Raw genomic sequence first — 24,055 nt, forward strand, 5'->3', positions numbered from 1 at the left:
CAAAGCCGCTGCCACTAGCCGTGTACACCCACAGAACGAAGCCCTGGAGCACCTCGGCCGCGCTGGAAGCACCGGACACGCACGGCACGCAAAGGCGTTCCGCTTCCGCTGATCCGTCCACCTCGAGCTTGAGGATCCGTCCATGCCGATCGCCGACCGCATCTTCTCCACTGGAATCACTGCGCACTCAACAAGGAAGAAAGGAAACACGAGAAAAATACCAGTTGATGAAAACACACCGGAGCGGGTACCGCCTCACCCCCCCACCCGGCTGGGGAAAGCAATTCGTGGGAGCAGCATGTGCTGTCCCAAACAGGTCGCCGGATCAAGGGAGGCAGCCCAAAGGGGTGACCTGAGAAAACAACTGCGATCCAAATTCCCAATCGAAAAAAAGAAGAAGATTCCGCGCTTGTTTTCTCAGAGACACTCCTCTGGACCCGGCTTCTCTTCGCCGGCACGTCAAGCAATCACTCGACGCATACAGAGGAGGAACAATGCAGTACCGGGAGAGATGTGATGGCGGGACAATTGCGAGGAGATCTGTGCGAAGGGCGCGTTTTTAAATGGAGCCAGGCACGGGGTTGGGTTGGGTTGGGCATGGCGAGGCGCTGTCCTCTTTTGGAGCACTCGGGCTTGGAGAGTGCCATAGTGTTGACATCTTGGCACACCTTCCTGTGGTGTTGTTTGACCCCATCAATCATGTGGACATCCAGCTTGTGGTCCTATGCATCCGCACTGACTAGGTGGCTGTTTGGTTTGGGACCTAGCTTGTTAAAGATCGTCACGTTTAAGGTTTAACAAGTTTGATTAACTTAGATGTGTGCTTAATTGAAGACACATCTTATGCATAGAAAAAAAAATATGCGGTAAGATTCCCTTACTAACTTGTGACTTTTATTTTATTAAACTAACCCTAGATAAGCTTGACAAATATATATGGTAAAGTATGGCAATTCAAGGTATAGAACCGAACATCTCCTAAATAATTCCCCACGTTACCGTCAAAATTTGCTGGAAGCTCATTGACATGCATCACATGATCATAGAAACATACACACACCGGGAGCCGACAATGCCAACTCTAGCCCATCCCTTATCCAGATAGAGGAGAGGATAATTTCGGTTTTGCTCCGTTACATTTACTTGACTATTACTGCTTGCAGGAAAAGAAAAAATCTCTCCACCGCTGCCTCACCCACCTCACTCATGTCTCACATCTATGCCGACGCCATCCTTCTTATCCTTGTTGGCCACCAACCGCCACAACAGACGCTCCATAGACACCCCCTCCCGATCCTCGCCCACTCGGATTTGAGCATCTCTTGCTTTGTTGTCAGCGTAAAATCAATCGATCTATGGATGTCGTTGTCGCCAAATTTGACGCATCCGGCTACCGGCGACTGCGCCTCTGTCATGGATTGACGGGGTACTGAACTTCAAAGCCCCGACAACGTCTTTGCGCCGCATGCAGGTATGGCCTCCTCCTCTAGCCACTCGGCTCTCACTCATTAGCAGTTCACCGGTAAAGACATGCCCGATCGTCGGCCGGTCTTGGCACTCGCCCAAAAGCTCGTCGACTCCCCATTATCGGTCATAAAGTACGATGACTGTCCTCAACAAGTGGTGCGTCGAGTTTTGACCATACTGGAACACCTCGGATGGCTGTTCTTCGAGTAAATTGCCAAAAAAAACACCACAATTGTGTGCGTCGGTGCCAAAAACCATCGTTTTCATAAAATTTTCCAAAAAAACCAATTTTCAGTAATCTGGTTGCCAAAAACATTAAACGGACGCTTGACTACGTTTTGACACGAAAACTGACAGCTGGGCCCATGTGTCAATACTGATGTGGCAACAAACACTCACGCCGTTTGGCTCGTCCGACATTTCACTGTGGCATTCTATCGAACATGTGGCTTGCATCTCTTCCTCGTGCCACGATACATCGTGCTGGCCGGGAGATCCTGCTGGCCTGCTGGGAGGACCGCCTCGTCGGCCGAGACGACGGGACGTCGCCGCTGCCATGGACGCGGAGCGTGTTCTTGACCGTGCCCAACGAGTCTCCAACGTCCGGGGCTCCGGGTGACATGGACATGGCACAGAAGCGGGGCCTTCCATCCAGCAACCTCGTCGGCGGCGCGTTTGGCCACACCTTGATCCGGACACAAATGGAAGAGCGGCGCTGGAATGATGCGCTGGCCGCCAGGTACAGCGTGCATCTGCCCACACGCTCGATGGCGACCTTCGGCAGGTGTCGTCCGCAAATAGTGCGGGGCCATGCCCGACGAGCCGGGGACGTCTCCGCGGAGTCCACTCAGCCTCAACCGGCTCCTCCGTCTAAGCGTTGAAGTCGAGCAGGGCACCTACCCTTCGCCGCCGCCATGGACGCCGACGACGAGGAGTAACTCCCCTGCGGCAGCAAGTGGAGCAACAGCGGGCCAGCTGCTCCTGCGTGGGCGCGGCGAAGAAGCACGTCGGAGCGGCGGCTTTCGCCGGCCGGAGGGTGTAGCCGCCGGCCCTCCCGTGCGTGGCGATGGATCAGCCACAAGCCTTCCAATCCGATCGGGAGTGGTCATGGTTTTTTCTTGCGGTAAGAGGTGGCTCATGGGGGGAGATGAAAACGATTTTTTTTCTTCTCTCTACTACAAATGGACCCCGTACATCAGCCAGGATGGCCGTTTCCCCAAACCGTTATCCCATGCCACATGGCCCTGACATATGGCCCCGCTATAAGTTTTGGTGTCAAAATGTGGTCAACCGGTTGTTTAGTGCTTTCAGCAACAAGATTACTGGAAATAGGTGCTTTCAACAAACTTTTATGAAAACGATGACTTTTGGAATCAACGGACACAATTGTGATGATTTTTGGCAATTTACTCGTGTTCTTCAAGTGCAAAAAATATAGGATGAGTGCGAGTTTTGATTCGGTTGTTCATTAGATTCGACCCAATTTCTAGCTCATTGTTTTCTCAAAATTATGTGTAGGATGTATGCAAGAGTTGGTTTTAGGAAGAATATTACATCCATCTATTGATAGCGAAAAAATTTATAGATGTTTGTGCACTCGTTGTTAGAGTAGAGACTAGAGATGCATGGGACTAGATGCGACGCAATAGCAAATTCGTTGGAACCGAAAAAATAAAAGAGTATGCAAGCTAGAAAAGCCAATAGAGATAATAAAAAATGAAGACAAAGAAAAATATTAATCCAACTAGTGAAAATAGTTATGGATGTTGGATATCAACCAAAGTGTCTAATTATAGTTCTTATTTCTTCTGTTTCGTTCTCGTATCGACGAACTGATGAATTATGTACTTCAATATATCAAAATCTCCTTAATGAAAAAAAAGAAAAATGTTTCGATGGTCGAAAATGAAATGCAAATGGACAAAAAAAATAACTCCATTACATTTAGAGGATTGGCTAGGTCCGGCCAAAATTTAATTTACTCGGCCTGATCCTCCTCTATTTTTGAAGAACGGTCGGCTAGAGTTGGCATAAGTAGCCGGGAGGATTTTTTTTCTCTGAAAAAACAAGCAGTCCGTAAGTGTACACATGATGACCGGCCCAGTTAGCGTGGGCCACGAAGACTCGAACTGAGGCCTGATACGAATGCGGCCTACTTTTGGATGATGGGGCCAGACCGGCCACGTCAGCTTCGTTACATGCTCTGAAATGAAGGCCGTTGACCTGCTGCCACTCCCTCCTCCTCCTACCTCCCGAGCTCGCACCTACAGTCCTCGCCTGATCGCCTCCGGTCTCCTCTCCCGATGGACGCCGTCGCCTTCTCCTCCGCTTCGAACCCCAACGCCGCGCCATTCCCCTCCGCCTCCCCGTCCTCCGGCGCCCACCGCTTCTCCATCCGCGGCCCGCGGCGGCGGCGGCGCCCGCTCCCGGCCCTCCGATCCAGCGCCTCCCCCTCCGCCCACGCCCCCGCCTCCCACCACGACGTGGTCGTCGTGGGCGCCGGGATCGTCGGCCTCTCCATCGCACGCCACCTCCTCCTCCACACCCCGCTCTCCGTCGCCGTCGCCGACGCCGCCGTCCCCTGCTCCGGCGCCACCGGCGCAGGTACCCATCCCCTCCTTGCGCTCGCGTATGCCAAGGTCAGCTTGGGTGCATCCCGTAGGGTTCTGATTTGGGTTCGGCGGCGCTGCTGCAGGGCAAGGGTACGTGTGGATGTCGCACCGGACGCCCGGGAGCGACACGTGGGACTTGGCGGTGCGGAGCAAGCAGCTGTGGGAGGACCTCGCGGCCGAGATGGACGGCCACGGCGCCGGCGGCGCGCGCGAGAGCCTCGGGTGGATGAAGACAGGTAAGCCCCATGTGACAGTTGTCGATAACCCGTTGACTCGTGATCGAAATGGTGCTAGTCAGTAGTCAGTGAAGACTGAAGACTGAAGCTAGTTAAATACTCCGTACTAGTCAGTGAAATAATCACAGTAGCAGTATATTTTGTTCGAAATGGCAGTAAAAGGTTAATTGCATCTCCTCTGTCCAGTAGATTTGAGTATGATGACTAAGTTAGTTGATTAAGGCTACTTTGGACTCCGGACTTTCTGATGATATGTGCAGCTGCACTGCACATTTATGGTACACTTGAAATGACTTACTTGTTCGATGACATGTCTTGCTGCATCTTCACTATATATATGCACATCCCAGATTACTCATTTCTCAAGTCACGACGAGAGATTGAACAGAAAGTGAAATGCTTGTTTTCTTAAGGAAGCTTATTGGTTGGAAGAACCTCTAAAGAGCTGGCTACGCTGGAGGAAAAGACTAAGGTTCTGTCTCAGGCAGGCATCAGTGCGGAGTGCTTGTCTGCCTCTTCCTTGCATGCATTAGAACCGGCACTCTGTGTTGGAAATGATGGCGGTGCTATGTTCTTACCCGAAGACCGTCAGATTGATGCGTTCCAGGCCGTGTCTTTGATTGAAAAGGTTTCTTCTCTATAAGTTCTCCTTAGATTCTTCTATGATAAGTGCAGTTAGAAGAATCTTTGCACATCTCTAACTGTTAATTTTTTCTCTTATTAGATCAACAGGTCGTATTCTCCAAAAGGGAGATATATGGAGCTCTACAATGATCCTGCCATGTCATTGATAAGGTATGAATACCTCTTCTTTTCAGACTACTTTTGTTGGTGAACACAAGAGCACCAGCTATCAGGCTAGCTACTGGAAATGCAGCAAAGTAGCTTCTATAATCAGCTTGACATTGATGTTATCCATCACCCTGTTAGGATGCCTTTTCATCCACTCCAAACCATTTCCATTCTTCTGTATTATTGATGTTGCTTTTTTACTTTATGCAGATCAGAGGTTACTGGAAGGGTTGAAGGTGTCCAAACTTCTAAGAACATCTTATATGGCAGGAAAGCTACTGTAGTTGCTTCTGGTGCTTGGACTCGGTCCTTATTGCATAGTTTCCTAGGACCAAATTGTACACTGGATATTCCTGTGAAGCCACGAAAGGTACGTGGTATTGTCCAAATTTCTTTGATTAACCTTTGATATGGAATATCTTTGATTAACCATTGTCGTTTGTTCCGTAATATGGCAAGTACAAACAAACTGGGGTGAAACAAAAACATCCACCCTTTATGGTTTTCTTTCCATATTTACTTGAGATAGTAAACTTATGTAATCTCTGTTGTGCAGCACTTTCTGTGACACTCTTGTGTACTTTGCTGTCTTCGTTTTAATATGAAACCAGTTTATACCTGCTTTGTAAATAAAATTCGCGTATACTATCCTATGGCAATGACATACTTATGCTAGACAAATAAACCATGCGAAATTGTTGACCGCATTCCTTCCCTAATACTCCCTGCGTCCCAAAATAAGTGTCGCAAATTTATAACTAAACTAGTACAAATTTTATACTAAGTGAGCGACACTTATTTTGGGACGGAGGAAGTATAATATTCACATGCTGATCCTTTCTGCATGCTATTTAAGAACTAACTGCTTCAACATCTCACAACATAAAAAGTGTAATTTTTACATTATCCATTTCAGGGTCATCTGCTTGTGTTGGAAAATTTTAACAGGCTAAAGCTGAATCATGGCATAATGGAGCTGGGATATGTTGACCATCAGGGCGATAATTCAAATAGCGTACACTTGTCCCCAAAATACAAAGAAGATGACCAAGCCGCTGCATCCATATCAATGACAGCAACATTAAATACAAAAGGGCATCTAGTTTTAGGTGATCTTTAGAGTCCACACTTATCCCTTTGTTCCACCTTTTGCGGGCCTTTCTTGAGATCTTCTGAAATAAATCTATGGATGAGTAGATAAAGTTTTTTCTCATTCATTATTTTTTTTATTCATACCAGAATATCTTTTCTATTTAACTTTTTTCGCCAACTACATTAGAAAATATGAATCCTTGATCACAAACATTTTTTTTAACAGGAAGCAGCCGGGAGTTTAAAGGATTTTCGAGGGAGGTTGATAAATCCATACTGAAGAGTATATGGGACCGTGCAGGAGAATTCTTTCCTGCCCTCAACAATATTCATCTTGATATTGACGAGGACAAAGAAATCAGAATCGGGCACCGCCCCTACAGTAAGCCCCTTCAGTTTTAGAACGACACACACAATAGAGCCTCAAAGATCATTCAATGCAATGTTATTAGCTTTGCACTCTATATTTGATAGTAACGGAAAGAAATGCCTCATCTGTTTCAGTGCCTGATGGGAAGCCAGTTATTGGCTTTGTTCCGGATATGTCAAATGTCTTGATTGCAACAGGACATGAGGGAAGTGGACTTGCTTTGGTAAGTCGATTGTGCAAACCTGCTCCAGTTAATGTTTTTTCCTTCTGTGTGCCTAGTATTTCTTTTAAGCAGATTAGCATATGACATTTCCATGCTCCTGGAGAACAGGAGTTACAGCAAAGATAGCCCCATCCCAACCCCTATTCCTGGGAGTGTTCCCATTCATTGCATAATTAATTGTGCCCTGTGCTACCCTGATAGCACTTTTGGTACTTTTAGTTCTAAGAGACGACCAGTTGAATCACCTTGCATGCAGACATCATATTCCAAATATGTCAGTAGGCGCGCTGCCTTCTTTTTGAGCCCTCTGCAGTGTTGATGTTCACCTTTTGAGTTCCATATACATAAGCTGGAAGTCGTCTATCTAGAGTGCAGAATGAGGCTGTACTGAGATGCAGACTGGTGAATATCGACCACCAGAAAGCTAAAGCCTAAGGCATTTTTATGTTGTGCTTGATCAAGCTCCGTCTACATAGATAACGTGTCATTTACTTCGTAATATTCATCACTCTGAACCCATCTGTCTACAAGTAGCTCAAAACATTGTTGACATTTGCAGCGACATCACAGAACTTTGGATCTTAAGTTCTTAACATTGATGAGTACGCGCTAATTTTCTAGACTGGAGTACAACTTTATTTAACTTGACAGTTTTTCCATGCTATATTTAGATAAACATATGCAATCTTATAGTTAAAGAATTTTCCTGTTGGCATAGGGAAATTACTGATACGGTGGTATGCCTTTGTCTCTCTCAGAATATGCATTTCCTTGCTATGAAAGCTTGCTTCCTTGATTGAATAGAACAACAACAAACAGTTGCTTGATGGTTGACTAAATACAGTTATGAGCTTTACACATTCTTAATGGTTGAGATAAATTTCTACTGATATTTCCCTTTTTAAGAAATTAATAAAAACTGATATCCTTCTTGTGCCAATTTTACTTCAGGCGCTAGGTACTGCTGAAATGGTGACGGATATGATTCTTGGTGACCTTGGAAGAGTGGACTTCACGCCTTTCTCCATAGAAAATAGATTTTCAGGTAATCCTAATAAACACCGTGGTAACCTTTTTGCGACTAAATTGCTGGTATGGTTCAATATAATGGCATTATTTATGTCTGCAACATGGTCTCAAATTAGGACTGATATTTCACGCCTTCGCAGCTAGTTTTGAAGGTGACTTAATGTAAGACGTGTCAGTTCTCATGTTCTTTTGGACAAATGCCTGTATAGCATATCAATACAATTTACCTTAGCTTCCAAATGGAGGCTGTTACCCTAATTTATATCTGCCTTAATTTTTAATTAGCAGTTTTCTTCTGAACTTCTCCATTCTCATTGGAGTTCATGACAACTTGGCATGCCATGTATCAGTTCATTACACAAAGTATACAGGATGGAAATTGGGATGCTCCTTTTGACAATTCGTAATGTTGATCCATGAAATTTTTGTTTCTATTGGATTCAACTTCTTTTAAAATTTGACACAGTAGTAAAATGTCAAAATTTGGGAAGTGCTTTTCTTCCCTTACATCTCTCCGTACCTAAGTCATTAGTATGTATCCTAGGTGTGAAATATTTTGGTTTCAGTACAAAGGACGATGCCATTGGGTTTTCTGCTTCTGCTTGAGGAACTCTGTCATCCAAGCAACTGGGTTATGGGCTATTCTTTAAATCCGGATGTCCTCCAAACCCAGTAATCCGAATTGAGTTTTAGGTCATCTACTGATGCTTACTTTCTATTTGATTCACTCAGTGGGTTAGCTGCTGCTTGGATCGGTCTTGTTTCATAGAAGTCATTGGCACAGCCTATGACTGAGGTTGCTGAAATTTGCTCTTGAGTAGCGCCGAGAAGCATTCCTCCAATCTGAGCCAGATCTCATCATCACTTCAAACTCCTGATAGCTAATGCGACCATCCTGTTGCATATGCATATAAAATGTCAGTTATCCTATAGAAGAATGTGTTTGTGTACTCTTGGACTGGAAAACCCCATGGATGGCAGCAATATGTTAGTTATGATTGCTTCATGGATTTCTCATTACACTAGAATTAGGTAAACACTAAACAATGCCGGCATTTCAGCAAATTATGGGGATTGTTATTGATTTACGCTTCTTTCGAGGTGTGGTAATTTCCTTTTGTCAAACATTAGTTGGCACTTCCTGAAAAAGATGGGGGGAAAGCGGATAGTTTCGGATGTGCCCTTTTCACTGGAAACAGCCTCAAACCGTATACAGTTTCAGGATTTGAAACTGAGGTTCAGGGTAAACAATCCAGCTAGCTTAAAATTACCTTGGATTCATTTGAAATGGATAAATGGTGCCTACACTCTACAGTAACAGGATTCAAAATCAGCAAGGTCCACTTCCTTGAAATACAGCAGCATTAAGTGATCAATGTTATTGATTAATTTGTTGTCTAAACTGACCTCGTCCGTGTCAACATCACGTATAATGTCTTTAATCACTTGCTCATCTGGGCCTAGTTCGTCATCACCTAAAGCCTCCATCAATTCCTCCATTTCAATATATCCATTGCCATCTTTGTCGAAGTATTTGAAAGCTTCAGGTAGGTACTCCTCATTACTCTTTTTTTTGATGTGAAGTAAGACTGTCACAAACTCCTCAGTGTCTAAGGTGCCATTTCCATCTATGTCACCCTGGAAAAGGAAGAGACTATGTTAGAACATATTGTTTTTTTATGTGAATTACTTGTCGCAGAAATGAATGTATCTAGACGTATTTTTAGTTCTAGATACATCCATTTCTATACATTTCTGCGACAAGTAATTCGAGGCGGAGAGTACTTGGTTTCAATTGCACTTAGACTCGTGCCAGGATTGAGAAAGCTAGATATGTGCCACTGCTAAGTACTGGGGAGTACTCAATTGTGAGATATGTCCCCACCAAGTTCCACTTTTATAAGATGGCATTGCTAACTTTATTGTTCAAATCCTATTACAATCAAAATACCCCTCTAAATGGAAGAAAATGCTCCTTTAAAATGAAGATAATGGTATATTTGTCTTTTCATGCCTCACAATGTTATCTCAAACAATTACAGCAAGTTAGCAGAGTCGGTTTCCAAAAGTAGAACTCTGTAGCAGCATATCTCGGAATCGAGTACTTTGCAATGGCATGTTTCTAGATTAACATTTTTCATTGCATTTGTACAGCTTCCACTTGATTTATTTTAATCTAGATTCTACTATCCCAATCATCGTAACTACTTTGTTCATATAAGAGATCAATGAAAACGTCAAAGTGCATATAGTAGGCACTCACAGCTTCTAACAGCATCTGTATCTCTGACTCAGGAACAGGATGACCGTTTATCCGCAAGCCCTCCTTGAGCTCCTCAAGCGTCAAAGTACCGTCCTTGTCCTTGTCCATCGTTTGAAACATCTGAGTGTAGTTCTCGATCTCCTCCGCCGGTAAACTCTTGGCAACGACCTTCATTAATCATTGGAAAACGATTCACATCAAAGAACATACCACGCTGGAAGAAAAATCAAGAACAATGTGGCCCGGTTCCGTGCAACTTACTCCGAGTGCCTTCTTTTTGAACTTGTTCATGGATGAGAATTGCTTAAGCCTGGATCGGACAAGCTCTCCAAGCGACACATTCGGAGCCTTGTCGGCGTTCTTGAGCCACGGATGCTCTGTTTCATAGGAGGCGAAATTAATGCTCTTAGTTCAGTGCATAACACCATTGGTAATGCATCGGTAGACCTCCGGTTTCCCAATAGTATCATGAAATAAGCAAATTTGTAGGAGTAGCAAACTTGTAGCAAGTTTGCTGTGAACTTGTAGCAAATTTGTGAATGCATATTGTGTTTGTTTGGTCTGTCCGCGAGTACTAGACCAAATTAAGGTGGACATTACTTACCAGAGACTTGGTTTGCCGTCAAGCGGGTAGCAGGGTCCGGATCAAGCATCTTCTTGACAAGGTCCTTTGCAGTGTGGGAGACCTTGGGCCATGGCTCCCTCTCGAAGTTGATTTCACCCCGGATTATCGACTCAGCGATGCGCTCATCGGTGTCTGTGCTCGGTTCATCGGGACATAAAATCACAACATGAGCACTGGGAACCAGAGGAGGAATGAAGCTGCATTCATCCTGGAGGCCGAAGAAAGAAGCAAGTAAGAAAGGCACCTCCCCAGAAAGGAGGCACTCCGCAGAGGAGGATGTAGAGGATGACGCCGGCGCTCCAGACGTCGGCCTCCGGGCCGTAGCTCCTCATGAGCACCTCCGGCGCCATGTAGATCCCGCTGCCGACCACCTCGGTGAAGCGCTCCCCGGGCTGGAAGTAGACGGAGAGGCCAAAGTCGATGGCCTTGAGCGGCGAGTCCTCCTCCTTGCCGGCGAAGAGGAAGTTCTCGGGCTTGAGGTCCCGGTGCATGACCCCGTTGTCGTGGCAAAGCTGCACGACCCGGGCGATGGTGCGGCCGATCTTGGCGGCCGCGCGCTCCGTGTAGTGTCCCCGGGCGAAGATGCGGTCGAAGAGCTCGCCGCCCTCGCAGAGCTCCATCACCAGGTGCACGCCCTCGGCGTCCTCGCAGGCCTCGCGGAGCCGCACCACGGTCCCCTCCGCGCCCTCCAGCGCCGACATGCGCCGCAGGATCTCCACCTCCCGCCGCACGTCCTCGGCGTCGGCGGCGCGGCGGAGCCGCTTGCGGCGGATGGTCTTGCACGCCAGCGCCTCCCCCGTGGCCGCGTCCTCGCACCGGCGCGTCACCCCGAACTCCCCGCGCCCCAGCTCCGCGCCCAGCCGGTACCGCTTGGCGAAGCACTCACCGCCGGCGCCCGGCACGCACTGGTCGTCGTCGCCGCCGCCGCCGCCGCCCAGGATCGGCGCGCTCCGCCTCCACTTGGTCGACCTGCGCTTCTTCTTGCTTGCGCTGCCGCTGTTGGCGGCGTCGTCCGCCGGGGGGCAGTCGTCGGCGCCGGCCACGGGCATGATGGCGGCGGCGGCGCGCCTCCGGGCCAGCATCCTGGAGGCCGCGATGACAGAGTAGCAGCCACCCATGGCGCCGTCGCACGGCCAGTCGACGGACGCCGCCGGGTGCTTGCCTCCGCCTCCGCCTCCGCCTCAGCGCGCGCCCCCTGCCTCGGCTCCGTTCGCGCGTTCCTGCCTGCGTGTGCGCGCCACGCACGGGCGGGGTGGAAGGGAAGGAGGGAAAGAGGGACGCCACCGGTCTGCGCGGTCGGCCGCTGGTCTCGGACTCGACGAGCGCGCGCCACTGCTTGCGTGGCCCGTACGGCCTGTTGTGTGTACGGGAGAAACCCGGCCGGGCCGGCCTGTCTAGGCCCACGGTCATGTGAGAGGCCTCGTCCCATCAGACATTCTGGAGATTAACGGAGACTAACACATCGCTCCGATTCTCGCATCAGTTTCACACGCGCGAACATCTCTCTCTCTTCCTCCGTCTCCGGATGAGCCAACTGCCTCCTTCCTTCGGTTGATTGGATTTTCATCTAATCCCCTCTCCAGCTCAGCCGTCCGGCGAATTTTTTGCGGGTTTTCACCGGGGGCCAGATCTTGCGTTGAGGCAGGTAAAACCTTCCTCCTTCATTTTGCTCTTGTCTCGCGATGCTTACCACTTGCTGTTGCTTGGCTCGGCATTTTCGATTCGTTAAATGGGGGTTGGGGGCTGTGTGGTTACTCTCTTCTCCACTCTATTTCGGCCACTGTTGATGTCTTTTTTAGATGAGATAATAAAATGATGGGGTAATGCTGATGTGGGATGCACTATTGCTTTCAACCTAATTTGTGATTTTACTGTCTCAGACTGACCTAAGGCGAGGCAATGCGGTCGGGTCGCTGCTCTCGCAATGCCTCGCCGGTTTACTGTCTCACAACAAGGCCGCAGCTCACTGTGTCGAAATCGTGCCCGAGAGGGATCAGTCACGCCTGCCGTCGCCGGCAGTCAAGATTGTCCCATCACAGCTTGCTTGTTTCCAATTGTTGTTCATGGCAAAGTTACATGCCCTGCCATCACAACATGTCCGTCGATAAAGGGCAATTCGTTATCTGCTGACTGAGCTAGCATCGTTTGCATTGGTATGCAGAATGTTCATCCATACAAGTATGCGGGCGACAATATTGAGATGAACGGGATAAATATATTCAAGGTGACTGATTACTTTTTCCTATACTTGCTACTTGTTCCAGCTAATTTTTGTTCATTGCGGCGGAACGGCGTAAGGATTTATGGACTTGTTATACAGCCTAGTGGCAAGGGTGGGCACCCTGCGACCAGGGTTTGAACCCCGTCGTGGTCTGATTTTTTGGTGCTCGCCCCGGGTGGGATTCTTCTATAAAACTAAGTCCTGGGTGCTAGTGCCCATGGATCTCATTTTATGTGGTAGGCTTATAGTGGTGATTTTCTGTTTTTAAACTTGTTTCAGGGGAAGTTCAGTGTTGTTGATATTGTCGGACTAGATCAGATCTTGCAGCTACAAAAGGCGAAGGTAAGAGTAATAGCCCCACCAGTTATATCATTGCACTCCCTCTGTAAAGAAATATAAGAGCGTTTAGACCACTAAAGTAGTAATCTAAACGCTCTTATATTTCTGTACAGAGGGAGTACTTATTACTTGGAAAGGCGAGGATTTGGATTTAATTATCTTTTACACTAGGGCCCTTGAAATGCTGTGAGACTTCACTTGAGCTAGTAAATGTTCTCAAGAATGAGATCCGTGATGGGCTATTGACATTCAGAAGCAAACGTGTTTTAGAGGTACTACTCTAGCTTCGGTCTATGTAATTTCTGATAATGCTATGCTCCTATGCATGATTGTTTACTAGTGCCCTTCCTTAAACTGGTCCTTTATATGAAAGACTGAAACACATGTTATTTGAGGAAAAGGCTCTTGCATCGAAGCTACTTCTTTGGTCTTGGTCTGCTCTTTAGGTCCCTCGGATGCTAAACACATGGGCGTTACTTTGAATCTTTGATGAATGTGCAGTTCTTCTGGCAAACTGTTTCAGTTATATATTTTTCTGATGCAGCTGAGCTGCGGATATGGGCTTCCTGGGATATTTTCTTGCCTGAAGGTACTGCAGCTATATCCTTGTTTTCTCTTTATTTATTATTGAGCAGTTTTAACATGCTCCTTCTTACCCCCTCTTTTCACATGAGAGGCAAGAGTATATCTTACTTCACATGTAAAAAGAGAGGGTAAGAGGGAGCATATTAAAATTTGCCTTTATTATTTCAACAAAGTAACCTCAGATTTCACTTGCCATCAGTCTCCCATGTCATTTACCACATATCTATCTAGTATATTACTGTTCATTATTGTTGTGTCCATGTAGAAAAAACTCTAGTACCTGTTCTCTGTTTGGCTGATGCACTTGCAATAAATATCCTTTGCTTTCTGGAAATAGAACGCACAAACAATCTATTTATGTTTCTGATATCCTCCTTCCAAACAATTTTTAGGGAGCTTCAACAGTGCATTTTCAGGATCCCAGTGCCGAAATGATAAGATGCAGAACAATCCCCAATGTGCTCGTAAATCTCGAGCAAGCTCGAGACAAACAGAGTCGCCAACAGGGAAGCCCTCTTACTCCATCATGGCAACAGTTGCCTCAAGACATCCATTTCTATGCTGGGGAGTGGGAGGAGCTTCACACGGTCCTGTCAGTGATACAGGAGGATGAGGTGGATGCATTGTCGGGAGTGGGACTAGGGTTCTGTGAAGACGACCCTTTGGATGGTTGCAGCAGCCAGGATGGAAATAATATCTGCCATGAAACCTTGTCGAGACGATCTACAAAACTATCAGGCAGCCGTGCATGGGAGAGGGGAAACGAGGGATGTTCAGGAGATGAGGGTGGATACAACATGAGTTAGTGAATGAGATCCCTTACTCCGCAAGCTCTCTTCAAAACCTTTATTCGCTCATCAAAAAGGTTAGTTACTAAAACTGTAATGCTATTCTCCAGTGTCATTTTGCCAGGGAAGACTCTCTCTCGCCATGAAATGCCCAATAAAGGCAGCGAGTACCTTCCTGGGGCGCATTATGCGGATTCGCATCTACATCGAAACTGAACCTGCTTAACCTTGACCTTCATTCACTCTGTTGTTCCTGCCCTTGCAGTGCCTGCGGCCACCATATGGAGTGATGTATCTCGCGGCGAAAAAGAACTACATCGGCTCCAGCAGTGCGGTGCGGCAGCTCAGAGCATTGGTCGACGAGGAGGGCGCCTTCGGTCTGCCGCTTGAGTCCTCAGTTCTGTATAGAACTTAAACGGATAACCCGGCCAGTGTCTGACATTGTCTGCAATTTTTTGAATGTAGTGCTGATCATGTCAAACTAGAGACAAACTTAAACGTTAGGATGTCCTCTGCTAGGTGTCGAGGTTCAACTGGGCAAAACCAACTTGGTGAGCTTTTGAGTGCAGTTTTATTTGATCAGATAATTTAATTCAGCCTTAGTGGAGGCTCACAAACTATCTACCTAAGTGCTGAGGCCACTATGAGCTCCAAATAAAGGGACCTACTTTAGTTTACTTGAGGTCTGAAGCCCAGACTGGCTGCATCGATCAGGATAAGAACATCCGGTACCGGATTGGAAGAAAAACCCTCAGAATCATCTGCACCATGTCACCATCCTATATGCAAGAAATTGCAATGTACACTTGAGCCCTAAATTTCTGCTTTACTTATACCCTTGCAACCTATTCCTGGCTATAATCGCTCCTTTTTGCTCATCCCTTTTCGCCGAGTTTTCAAAAAACAGCGCACATGCCTACGAAATGCTAGCCACCTACTTTTCCAGTCATAAAAAGCTCATCATGTGAGCTAATGAAGCACTTGGAAAAGGTGATTAACTACTTAAGTATATAGCAACTAACTACGGTTGTGGAGGATGCTTCAGAGGCCTCAATCTGTGGGTGGCTCCTTGCTCCATGATAACTTCTCACTGTGCTATAAAATAGCTTGCAGTTCAGGTCCTCTACATGAGCCCTCATGGGTAGGAACACTTGAAGAAATGCTTCAGATGAGACAGATGGAGAGATTGCCTGCACTGCACCTGGCAGTGGTGACCCTGCTCGGCTTCTGCTGCCTCATCCATGCTTCAAGGGCTGCAACTTCATTCCCAACTGGTAAATGTATCATGCCATCTAGAGATTTACTCCCTCCGTTGACAAGAATTGTGGAACGGAGGGAGTAGCTCATGCTGTTCTGACTGAGAGGACAATTTTATTCCCATATGCATCAGCGGCCCTGAGGGCGCAGCTGCAGGAGACCGAGGCAATCCTGGCTTCCAGTGGAGCAGATGATCAGGTGATGATAGTATTTTGGCTATTTGTGTTCATCCAAGTAGCTAGCAGCAGTTTCAGACCGTAATATGCCAGGTGCAAACTGTAATTGGCCTGAATTTTTTTGGTATGATCGCCCCAGGCCGTCGTAGCGGGAGATGTCGACCGTGGTGCTGTCAGCAGAAGGATGGAGATGGAGATGGAGCTGGAGGACTACCCGGGCTCCGGCCCCAACGACCACCACTCGCCGTGGTGGCGGCAGGAGAGGAGGAATTGAGAACATGGAGCAAAGTTGCATGTGTGTTCGTAGCGTTGCACAGTTCTGTATGTTTCTCAAACTAATATATCTCTAGTCCTGCTATAACATACACGATCGACGCTTGTTACCTTGCAAGGGCATTAAGATCATCATATGTACTATAAGCACTAGCGCCGAAAAGCGCGGCCCGGCGCTCGTAAAAGTGCCCGTCGTCAAATTAGCCGTTGCTCATTTGTTTTATATTTGTGAGCTTTTGTTGTCATTAAAGGAACTCGAGAGCCTATCTGCTTGTTCCTTTTATGGCGCCAAAAAAAATCTGCTTGTTCCTTTTGCAAAACAAAAAAATGCCTGAAAAAATCAGTGCAAAATTTAAGTTTTGACAAGAATTTGGATAGTGAGTAAGTACACACAAATCTTGAGATTCGCTAGAGTTATACATTAACTCGTTGAAACATAGAGTGCACACATAAGATCGGGAAAAATTACGTTGAACTAGTGATCAATAATAAGCTAGTATAAAAGAGGATTAATTACATCACACGTTTATATCACAGGAAGATGCAACATATATATATATATAATATATATATTCTAAAAAAACAATGAAACTATAGTATATAATACTAAAGATCTACTTAGAAAGCTGCCAATATGCCTAGAGTTCATCATGATCGTCCTCTTCAGTATTGTTATCATCCGGTGCACCTCCAGACCTCTGGTACATCGCCGTGATGACAGGATTGCACACGTCTTCCAGCTCCTGTAGCTTCCCATCATAGTCCTCCTTCTCCGCTTCCCGGTTGTCGTCGAGCCACTCGTTCACCTCCCTCACTGCATCCTGGACCTTCTCCTTGTCATCCCTTTCCATGGCGTCGGCCATCTTGCCGTCGACCGTGTTCTTGATGTCGTACACGTAGGTCTCGAGCTTGTTCCGTGCGTCGACCCGCTCCTTGACCTTGCGATCCTCCTCCACGAACTCCTCCGCCTCGCGCACCATCCGGTCGATCTCCTCCTGGCTATGCCGACCGTCCTCGTTGGTGATGGTGATCTTCTCCGACTTGCCGGTGCCCTTGTCCGCTGCCTTCACGTGCAGGATGCCGTTCACGTCCACCTCGAACGTCACCTCGATCTGCGGCGTGCCCCTCGGAGCCGGCGGGATTCCAGAGAGCTCGAACTTGCCAAGGAGCCTGTTGTCCTTGGTCATGCTCCTCTCTCCCTCGTAGACCATGATGGACACGGTGGTCTGTTTGTCCTGGTACGTCGTGAACACCTGCGTCTTCTTCGTCGGCACCACCGTGTTCCTCGGGATCAGCTTCGTCATCACGCCGCCGACCGTCTCCAGGCCTAGCGTAAGCGGCGCGACATCGAGCAGGATCATTTTCTTGGTGTTTTCGTCGACGTGCCCGCTCACAATGCTGGCCTGCACGGCGGCGCCGTACGCGACGGCCTCGTCGGGGTTGACCCCCTTGTTGGGCTCCTTGCCGTTGAAGTAGTCCTTGAGGAGCTGCTGCACCTTGGGAATCCTGGTGCTGCCGCCGACAAGCACGATCTCGTCGATGTCAGCCTTGCTGAGCCCAGCGTCCGCCATGGCCTTCTTCACCGGCACCATCGTCTTGCGGAAGAGGTCGTTGTTGAGCTCCTCGAACCGTGCCCTGGTGAGCGGCTCCGAGAAGTCGACGCCGTCGAAGAGCGATTCGATCTCCACGCGCACCTGGTGCTGGTTGCTGAGCGCACGCTTGGCGCGCTCGCACTCCCGGCGCAGCTTCCCGAGCGCGCGCAGGTCGCCGGTGATGTCCCGGCCGTGCTTCCGCTTGATCAGTTTGATGAAGTAGTCCATCAGGCGCTGGTCGAAGTCGTCACCGCCGAGGTGGGTGTCGCCGTTGGTGGCCAGGACCTCGAACACGCCATTGTCGATGGACAGCACGCTCACATCAAAGGTGCCGCCGCCAAGGTCGAACACGAGGACGTTCTTCTCGGGCCCCTTCTCGTCGATGCCGTAGGCGATCGCTGCCGCCGTGGGCTCGTTGACGATGCGGAGGACGTTGAGCCCGGCGATGACGCCGGCGTCCTTGGTGGCCTGGCGCTGCGCGTCGTTGAAGTAGGCGGGCACGGTGACCACGGCGTGCGTGACCTTCTCGCCGAGGTAGGCCTCGGCGGTCTCCTTCATCCTGGTGAGCACCATGGCGCTGACCTCCTCGGGGCTGAAGACGCGCACGTCGCCGTCCTTGACCCGCACCTGAATGTGCGGCTTGCCCTTGCGGTCGACGACGGAGTAGGGCAGCAGCTTGATGTCCCGCTGCACGACGGCGTCGTCGAAGTCCCGGCCGATGAGGCGCTTGGCGTCGTAGATGGTGCGCTCCGGGTTGGCGGCCGCCTGGTTCTTGGCGGCCTCGCCGATGAGCCGCTCGCCGCCGTCGGCGAAGGCAACCCAGGAGGGGGTTATCCGGTTGCCCTGGTCGTTGGCGATGATCTCGACGCGGCCGTTCCGGTAGACGCCGACGCACGAGTAGGTGGTGCCGAGGTCGATGCCGATGACCGTGCCCGTGTCGTCGCCTCCCGTGGGCGCAGCGGAAGCGGCTGGCATCGCGAGAAGCAATGCCGCCACCGCGACGAGCATTGCGAACACCCACGTCGGCGCACGAGCCATCTCGATCGACTGATTTGTTTTGCTTTGCCGTCGTTCGTATATATAGTATAGCGACATAGCGTGCGTGCGTGCGTGCTGGATGATGAATCGGAGGCGGTCTCCGACACCGATCGTCCTGTGACGTCTGGACGCGTCCCGCCGGTGATCTCAGCCGTGCGTTTTGTTGATCTGACGGCTGGCAAGATGCCCTGACGTGGAGTATGCATGCATGCCGGTCCGGACTCGATCGCTAGGAACGGCGATTGTTTTGTTTACGATTTCCCTTCGTTTATGAGCTTTTCAGGCCTTTTTATGAGTGGGCCTCATGGAAGCTTTAATTTACAGAAAAATCATAACGAACTGAAGTTCTTTTTTTTACTTCCTTTTCTTATTTATTTTTTCTTTTTCTTTTCTGTTTTACTTTTAATTTTCTATTTTTATTATTTACTTTTTCACTTTTTTGCAAAGTTTATTTTCAAATTTTCATTAACATTTTTTTGTTCATCGAATTCAAAAACCGTTCATCAATGTAGAAAAATATTCAACAATTAAAAAATTGTTCATCGAATTAATTTTTTTTCTCATGGGATTAAAAATGTTCATCAAAATTCAAAAATTGTTAGTTGAACCCTTTTTTTCAACAAATTCGATTTTGTTCATTGTTTTCAAAAAATGTTCATCAAATTCGAAGAAACTTCATTGTATTAGAAAATTGTCCATCTTTTAAAAAAAATCTTTATACAAATTTTGTACATGAAGTTCAAGAAATGACCATGATTATTAAAAAAATCTCATAATAAATTGTTCACCTAAATTTTAAAAAGTTCATTCTTTTGAAATTGTGAACATTTTTCAATTCAGGATCTGTTTTTGACAATTCACATTTTTTGAAATTTTAGAACCTTTTGGTAATCCCGATTATTTTAATATAGAAAGAAAAGGAAAGAAAAAAAAAGGGAGCGTCCCGCCTAGTCCCACCCATGGGCCGACCAATAGGGGGGTGGGGTGCGAACTTCCGCGACCTCCGTCGTCCAGGTCACCATACAGGGGCACCCTTTCTCATCCCAGCGTGAGGCAATCTGGACATTAACGACCTCGTGCTAATCTTACAGCAAGGCTGCCCGTTGTCGACCCACATAATCAATGATGTCACCTCCGCATTCCCTCCTCTTATCACTAAGGCTTCATTTGGATGCTAGAGGAGTTGTCCCGAGGCACGAGGTCCTCCGGGTGAAACCATCCTCTGCGAACTAAAATTCCTTGGAAAATGAACATCATCATTTGTCAACGGGGACACCTTGGAAGCTCAATTCGGGACACAAAGAACTGACGCTATGGAATCTCATCTTGGGAGAGGACTAGAAGGAAGAGATTATGCTAACCGTTAATTTGACAAGGATAGGAGAGCTTCAAGATTCTGATTAGCTAGCTCATTGTTGTTCGTCGAAGGAGCGAGGAGCCAGTAGGGGTAGTTGATCTCGGCAGAAGAAGTAATAGAGCTCTAGGCCGTCGCCATCACCGGGCAGATGATCTTGACAGGATGGGAGGTGGGGCGTCGACGGTTTAGGGGAAACTTTTGATTGGAGGTCGGGGGTCGCTTGAGGGAGAAGTTCGGGAAGATTGAGTCAACATCGTCGCTTTTTCCTATTCGATTGATGAGATCATGAAATCCCTTCCGAGGAAAGGCCATGGAAATGGCCGGGGTGCCTCCCGACAGTGGGCTACCAAATGGTGTCGTGGGCACCCCAGTTGAAGTCAACCTATGGATTCTTCTCCTAGGGTTCCCACCGGGATCCACTACAACCAAATGAGGCCTAATAGACGCAACCCCGCACAACCTCAATCATTGATATTCCTCTCTCGAGTTTGTTGATTTTATCATGAATGTCACTAGAGGGTTGTGCTCTTGCGGACTGCCTAACAACACGGTGACCGGGAGGAGGAGATGTGGGGTGCCATGGTGGGGGCGAGGGGATTAAAACAATGCCTAGCAGCGAGAGGAACATGCTACTTCTGAGCTGCGTTGGGTTTTTCCCCCGAAGAGGAATGCTGAAGCAATATAGTAGTGGTAAGTATTTCCCTTAGTCGATAACCAAGGTTTATCGAACCAATATGAGAATCAAGACAAATTCCCATCTCCAGCACCTACACGCACAAAAATAAACACTTGCACCCACGCGAGCAAGAGGGTTGTCAATCCCCTTGGACTCGTTACTTGCAAGGATTAATTCTCATAGTGATAGATAGATAAAAATAAAAGTAAAAATAATAGTAAACAAAGGCAATGAGCTTTTTAGGTTTTTAGAGAATTTATTAAGTAGACCCGCGGGCCATAGTTTTCACTAGAGGCTTGATACGTCTCCAATGTATCTATTATTTTTTATTGTTCCATGCTATTATATTATCATTATAGGATACTTTGAAAGCATTTACTTGCTAATTTTTATTATTTTTGAGCACTAACTTATTAACCCAGTGCCAAGTGTGAGTTACTATTTTTGCATGTTTTTTGCTTTTCACAGATACTGTACTAAATGAAGTGCAAATATCCTGAAACTTTTTGAATATTTTTTCTGGACAAAATAAGGACCTCAAAGCTTTGGAGGAAGAACAAAGGGCACGTGATGCTCCCCCAAGCCAACAGGGCACACCCATGGGGGGGGGGGTGGCCGCGCTTTGATGGCTTGGGGCCACCTCCCATCCCTTCAACTCTCGTTCTCTGGCCTATAAATTCTCCAATATCCCAAAAAGCCCTAGTGACCCTCCTGAAACATTTTTTCCGCCACCGCAAGTCTGACTTCCACCGTGTGCCCGTCAGGAGCCCTGTTCTGGTGCCCTGTCGGAGGGGAGTTCGATCACATAGGGACTCTACATCAACCTTACTGCTCCCATGGTGATGTGTGAGTAGTTCACCACATACCTATGGGTCCGTAGTTAGTACCTAGATGGTATATCTCTATGTTTTTCGAATCGTGGTGATCTATTGTATGTAATCACTCTTGTATGGTGTATTTGTTGGGATCCGATGAATTGTGGGTTTATGCATAATTTATTCATGAATAATTTTTGAGTGTTCTCTGAATTCTTATATGCATGATTATGATAGCTTCGTAATTCTCTTCGATCCATTGATTTGGTTTGGCCGACTAGGTTGATTTATCTTTAGTGGAGAGGTGTGTTGCAGTGGGTTCAATCTTGAGGTGCTCAATCCGAGTGGCAGAAAGGGACATGAAACATATTGTATTGCTGCCAATAAGGGTAAAACGATGGGTCGGGTTCGTTCATATTAATTGGATTTACTTTGTCTACATCATGTCACCATTCTCCAAGCATTACTTTGTTTTCACTTAATACTCTAGATACATGCTGGATAGCGGTCGATGGATGGAGTAATAGTAGTAGATGCAGGTAGGAGTCGGTCTACTTGTTTACGGACGTGATGCATATATGTAATGATCATTTCCATGAATAAAAATTGCATAACTATGCATTTTTCTATCAATTGCCCAATAATAATTTGTTTATCCATCGTATGCTTTCTAAGAGAGAGAAGTATAACACCCCGAGTATCATTCTACAATGACCTCACACTAATGGTGCCACATCATCAAGTTTAAGTAAGCCAAATTTTCACTTGATAAAAATCAAAGTCAAATTCAAATTTAAAATAAAGTCAAATAAATTATTTCTTCAAACCGTAAAACTAAAATCTTGGTTGGGTTGCAAATATTCTCTAAGTAATTGTCATGTAGGAACCAACATCATTTGAAACATAAAAATGCCCTTATCTATTTTAGAATTAAACCAACAACACCTAAGTGGGCTATTTAAATCCTAATATAATTCAAGTCATTTCAAATTGGCCTAAAAAAATTCCTACTAGATCAAAATATTCTCTAGTAATTATGTGACAAGTTTCATATGCAACAAAATTCGTTTGGTATGAAAACAAAATAGAAAAACAGGAGAGAAAATTACAGTTAGAAAAATTAAAATAAAATACCACAAGCCTACCGTGCTAGCAGGCCATAAGTGGCCACACTACATCTGACCCAACCGAGCCTAACCTTTCTCCTAGCTCATGTATAGGAGGAGGCAGAGGTAGGGCGTGGCGAGCATTTAGGCACCATGGCCATGGATGGCCTCCACGTAGCCCCTCATCGGACCTACAAATATGTCCCCCGGAAACCCCTAGCTACCCTCGTTTGTTTCCCCCTCGATCCCCCTTCTCCTCCCCCTTCTTTGTCTTGATTTTGAGATCGGATTCTGTGCAGAGACCGCTGCCTCACCATAGTTACTGCGGCCACCGTCACCAACAAGGTGCAAGAGCATGTCCAGGAGCTCCACTGCGCCCGACTTCATCCGTTCTGGGCACCGCATCAAGCCGGGGCGTCGCGTAGTTGTCGCCATCGCCGTCTTCTTTGCCAGGACCGCCGCATCTCGTCGTCAGGATCGATGGGTCCGACCACCCCCTAGAAAATAAATAAAAAAGAACTCCCCCTAGAAAATTGATTGTTTGGAGGGCACCCATGGATACGCCTATCCATGGAACGTGTTTGAATAGTTGAGGGGGAGTAAAATTTCAACTCAGTTTGGAAACTGCCAATAATGTGATTAGCATGGAAGATATTGAAATCTCTTGTCCTAACATTGACATGAAAGGCACACCACCCAACATATATTAATATATGTTTTAAGCAATGAGGTGTGGCACCTCCGCAAATCCCTACTTTCCTCTGCAAAGGGACAATCTATTTACTTTCATGTTATTTACTTTTCATGGTGAGTAAACTTCTTATTCCAACCTCAATCTATTAGTTGCAAAGCATCATGTGATTGTGAAAGATACATACATATATATCCAGTTAAATATATTTGATTATGAGTCATTATTGTTGCAATTATCATTGTGATAAGTGCGTTGGAAGGCAAAACATTAAGCCCCTATCTTTCTTTGTGTTCAATTTATGTTGTTTGTTCTAAAAATATGCTTTGAGTATTGGCAATCATAGAATACTATATGATAATTGAGTATGTGGAGCTCTTACTTAGACTTTGCTAAAAATAAGATGCATTGCAGTTGTTTGATGACTAAGAA

The 24,055-nt window shown here is 46.9% G+C and overlaps 4 protein-coding genes and 1 pseudogene across 4 annotated transcripts; 3 read left to right on the plus strand and 2 right to left on the minus strand.

Annotated features, from left to right (window-relative positions):
* The first annotated feature begins 3,678 nt into the window (after window positions 1-3,678).
* Window positions 3,679-10,646, plus strand: LOC123399883 (glycine oxidase). The gene is made up of 10 exons (XM_045094266.1): window positions 3,679-4,071; window positions 4,163-4,315; window positions 4,729-4,943; window positions 5,040-5,110; window positions 5,318-5,477; window positions 6,024-6,216; window positions 6,426-6,581; window positions 6,704-6,792; window positions 7,744-7,837; window positions 10,117-10,646. The coding sequence occupies exons 1-10, from the start codon at window positions 3,771-3,773 to the stop codon at window positions 10,125-10,127; spliced, it is 1,443 nt and encodes a 480-aa protein (XP_044950201.1). The 5' UTR covers window positions 3,679-3,770; the 3' UTR covers window positions 10,128-10,646.
* LOC123399881 (calcium-dependent protein kinase 22-like) lies at window positions 8,110-12,349 on the minus strand. Its single transcript, XM_045094265.1, has 6 exons — window positions 10,954-12,349; window positions 10,689-10,841; window positions 10,346-10,461; window positions 10,085-10,252; window positions 9,229-9,459; window positions 8,110-8,716 (listed from the first exon to the last, which is right to left on the minus strand). The coding sequence occupies exons 1-6, from the start codon at window positions 11,825-11,827 to the stop codon at window positions 8,594-8,596; spliced, it is 1,665 nt and encodes a 554-aa protein (XP_044950200.1). The 5' UTR covers window positions 11,828-12,349; the 3' UTR covers window positions 8,110-8,593.
* On the plus strand, window positions 11,826-15,319 carry LOC123396993 (annotated as a pseudogene).
* A 99-nt stretch (window positions 15,320-15,418) lies between these two features.
* LOC123399884 lies at window positions 15,419-16,562 on the plus strand. The gene is made up of 3 exons (XM_045094267.1): window positions 15,419-15,916; window positions 16,033-16,097; window positions 16,215-16,562. Exons 1-3 carry the CDS (start codon window positions 15,679-15,681, stop codon window positions 16,347-16,349), a joined length of 438 nt encoding a protein of 145 aa, XP_044950202.1. The 5' UTR covers window positions 15,419-15,678; the 3' UTR covers window positions 16,350-16,562.
* Window positions 16,563-16,981: 419 nt separating this feature from the next.
* On the minus strand, window positions 16,982-18,978 carry LOC123399880 (heat shock 70 kDa protein BIP5-like). The gene has a single exon (XM_045094264.1). The coding sequence runs from the start codon at window positions 18,976-18,978 to the stop codon at window positions 16,987-16,989; it is 1,992 nt and encodes a 663-aa protein (XP_044950199.1). The 3' UTR covers window positions 16,982-16,986.
* Between the last annotated feature and the right edge of the window lie 5,077 nt (window positions 18,979-24,055).

This window comes from Hordeum vulgare, chromosome 5H, assembly GCF_904849725.1.
Source record: "Hordeum vulgare subsp. vulgare chromosome 5H, MorexV3_pseudomolecules_assembly, whole genome shotgun sequence".
Lineage (NCBI taxonomy): Eukaryota > Viridiplantae > Streptophyta > Magnoliopsida > Poales > Poaceae > Hordeum > Hordeum vulgare.

Coding starts and splice junctions, on each gene's coding strand:
- LOC123399881 (XM_045094265.1), bottom strand. CDS start 11,827: ATGGGTGGCTGCTACTCTGTCATCGCGGCCTCCAGGATGCTGGCCCGG. Junction 10,462..10,688: donor GACGGCAAACCAAGTCTCTG/GTAAGTAATGTC, acceptor CCTATGAAACAG/AGCATCCGTGGCTCAAGAAC. Junction 10,253..10,345: donor TCAAAAAGAAGGCACTCGGA/GTAAGTTGCACG, acceptor TGATTAATGAAG/GTCGTTGCCAAGAGTTTACC.
- LOC123399884 (XM_045094267.1), top strand. CDS start 15,679: ATGCTTCAGAGGCCTCAATCTGTGGGTGGCTCCTTGCTCCATGATAAC. Junction 15,917..16,032: donor TGCAACTTCATTCCCAACTG/GTAAATGTATCA, acceptor CATATGCATCAG/CGGCCCTGAGGGCGCAGCTG. Junction 16,098..16,214: donor CCAGTGGAGCAGATGATCAG/GTGATGATAGTA, acceptor TGATCGCCCCAG/GCCGTCGTAGCGGGAGATGT.
- LOC123399883 (XM_045094266.1), top strand. CDS start 3,771: ATGGACGCCGTCGCCTTCTCCTCCGCTTCGAACCCCAACGCCGCGCCA. Junction 4,316..4,728: donor CCTCGGGTGGATGAAGACAG/GTAAGCCCCATG, acceptor TGTTTTCTTAAG/GAAGCTTATTGGTTGGAAGA. Junction 5,111..5,317: donor CCTGCCATGTCATTGATAAG/GTATGAATACCT, acceptor TACTTTATGCAG/ATCAGAGGTTACTGGAAGGG.
- LOC123399880 (XM_045094264.1), bottom strand. CDS start 18,978: ATGGCTCGTGCGCCGACGTGGGTGTTCGCAATGCTCGTCGCGGTGGCG.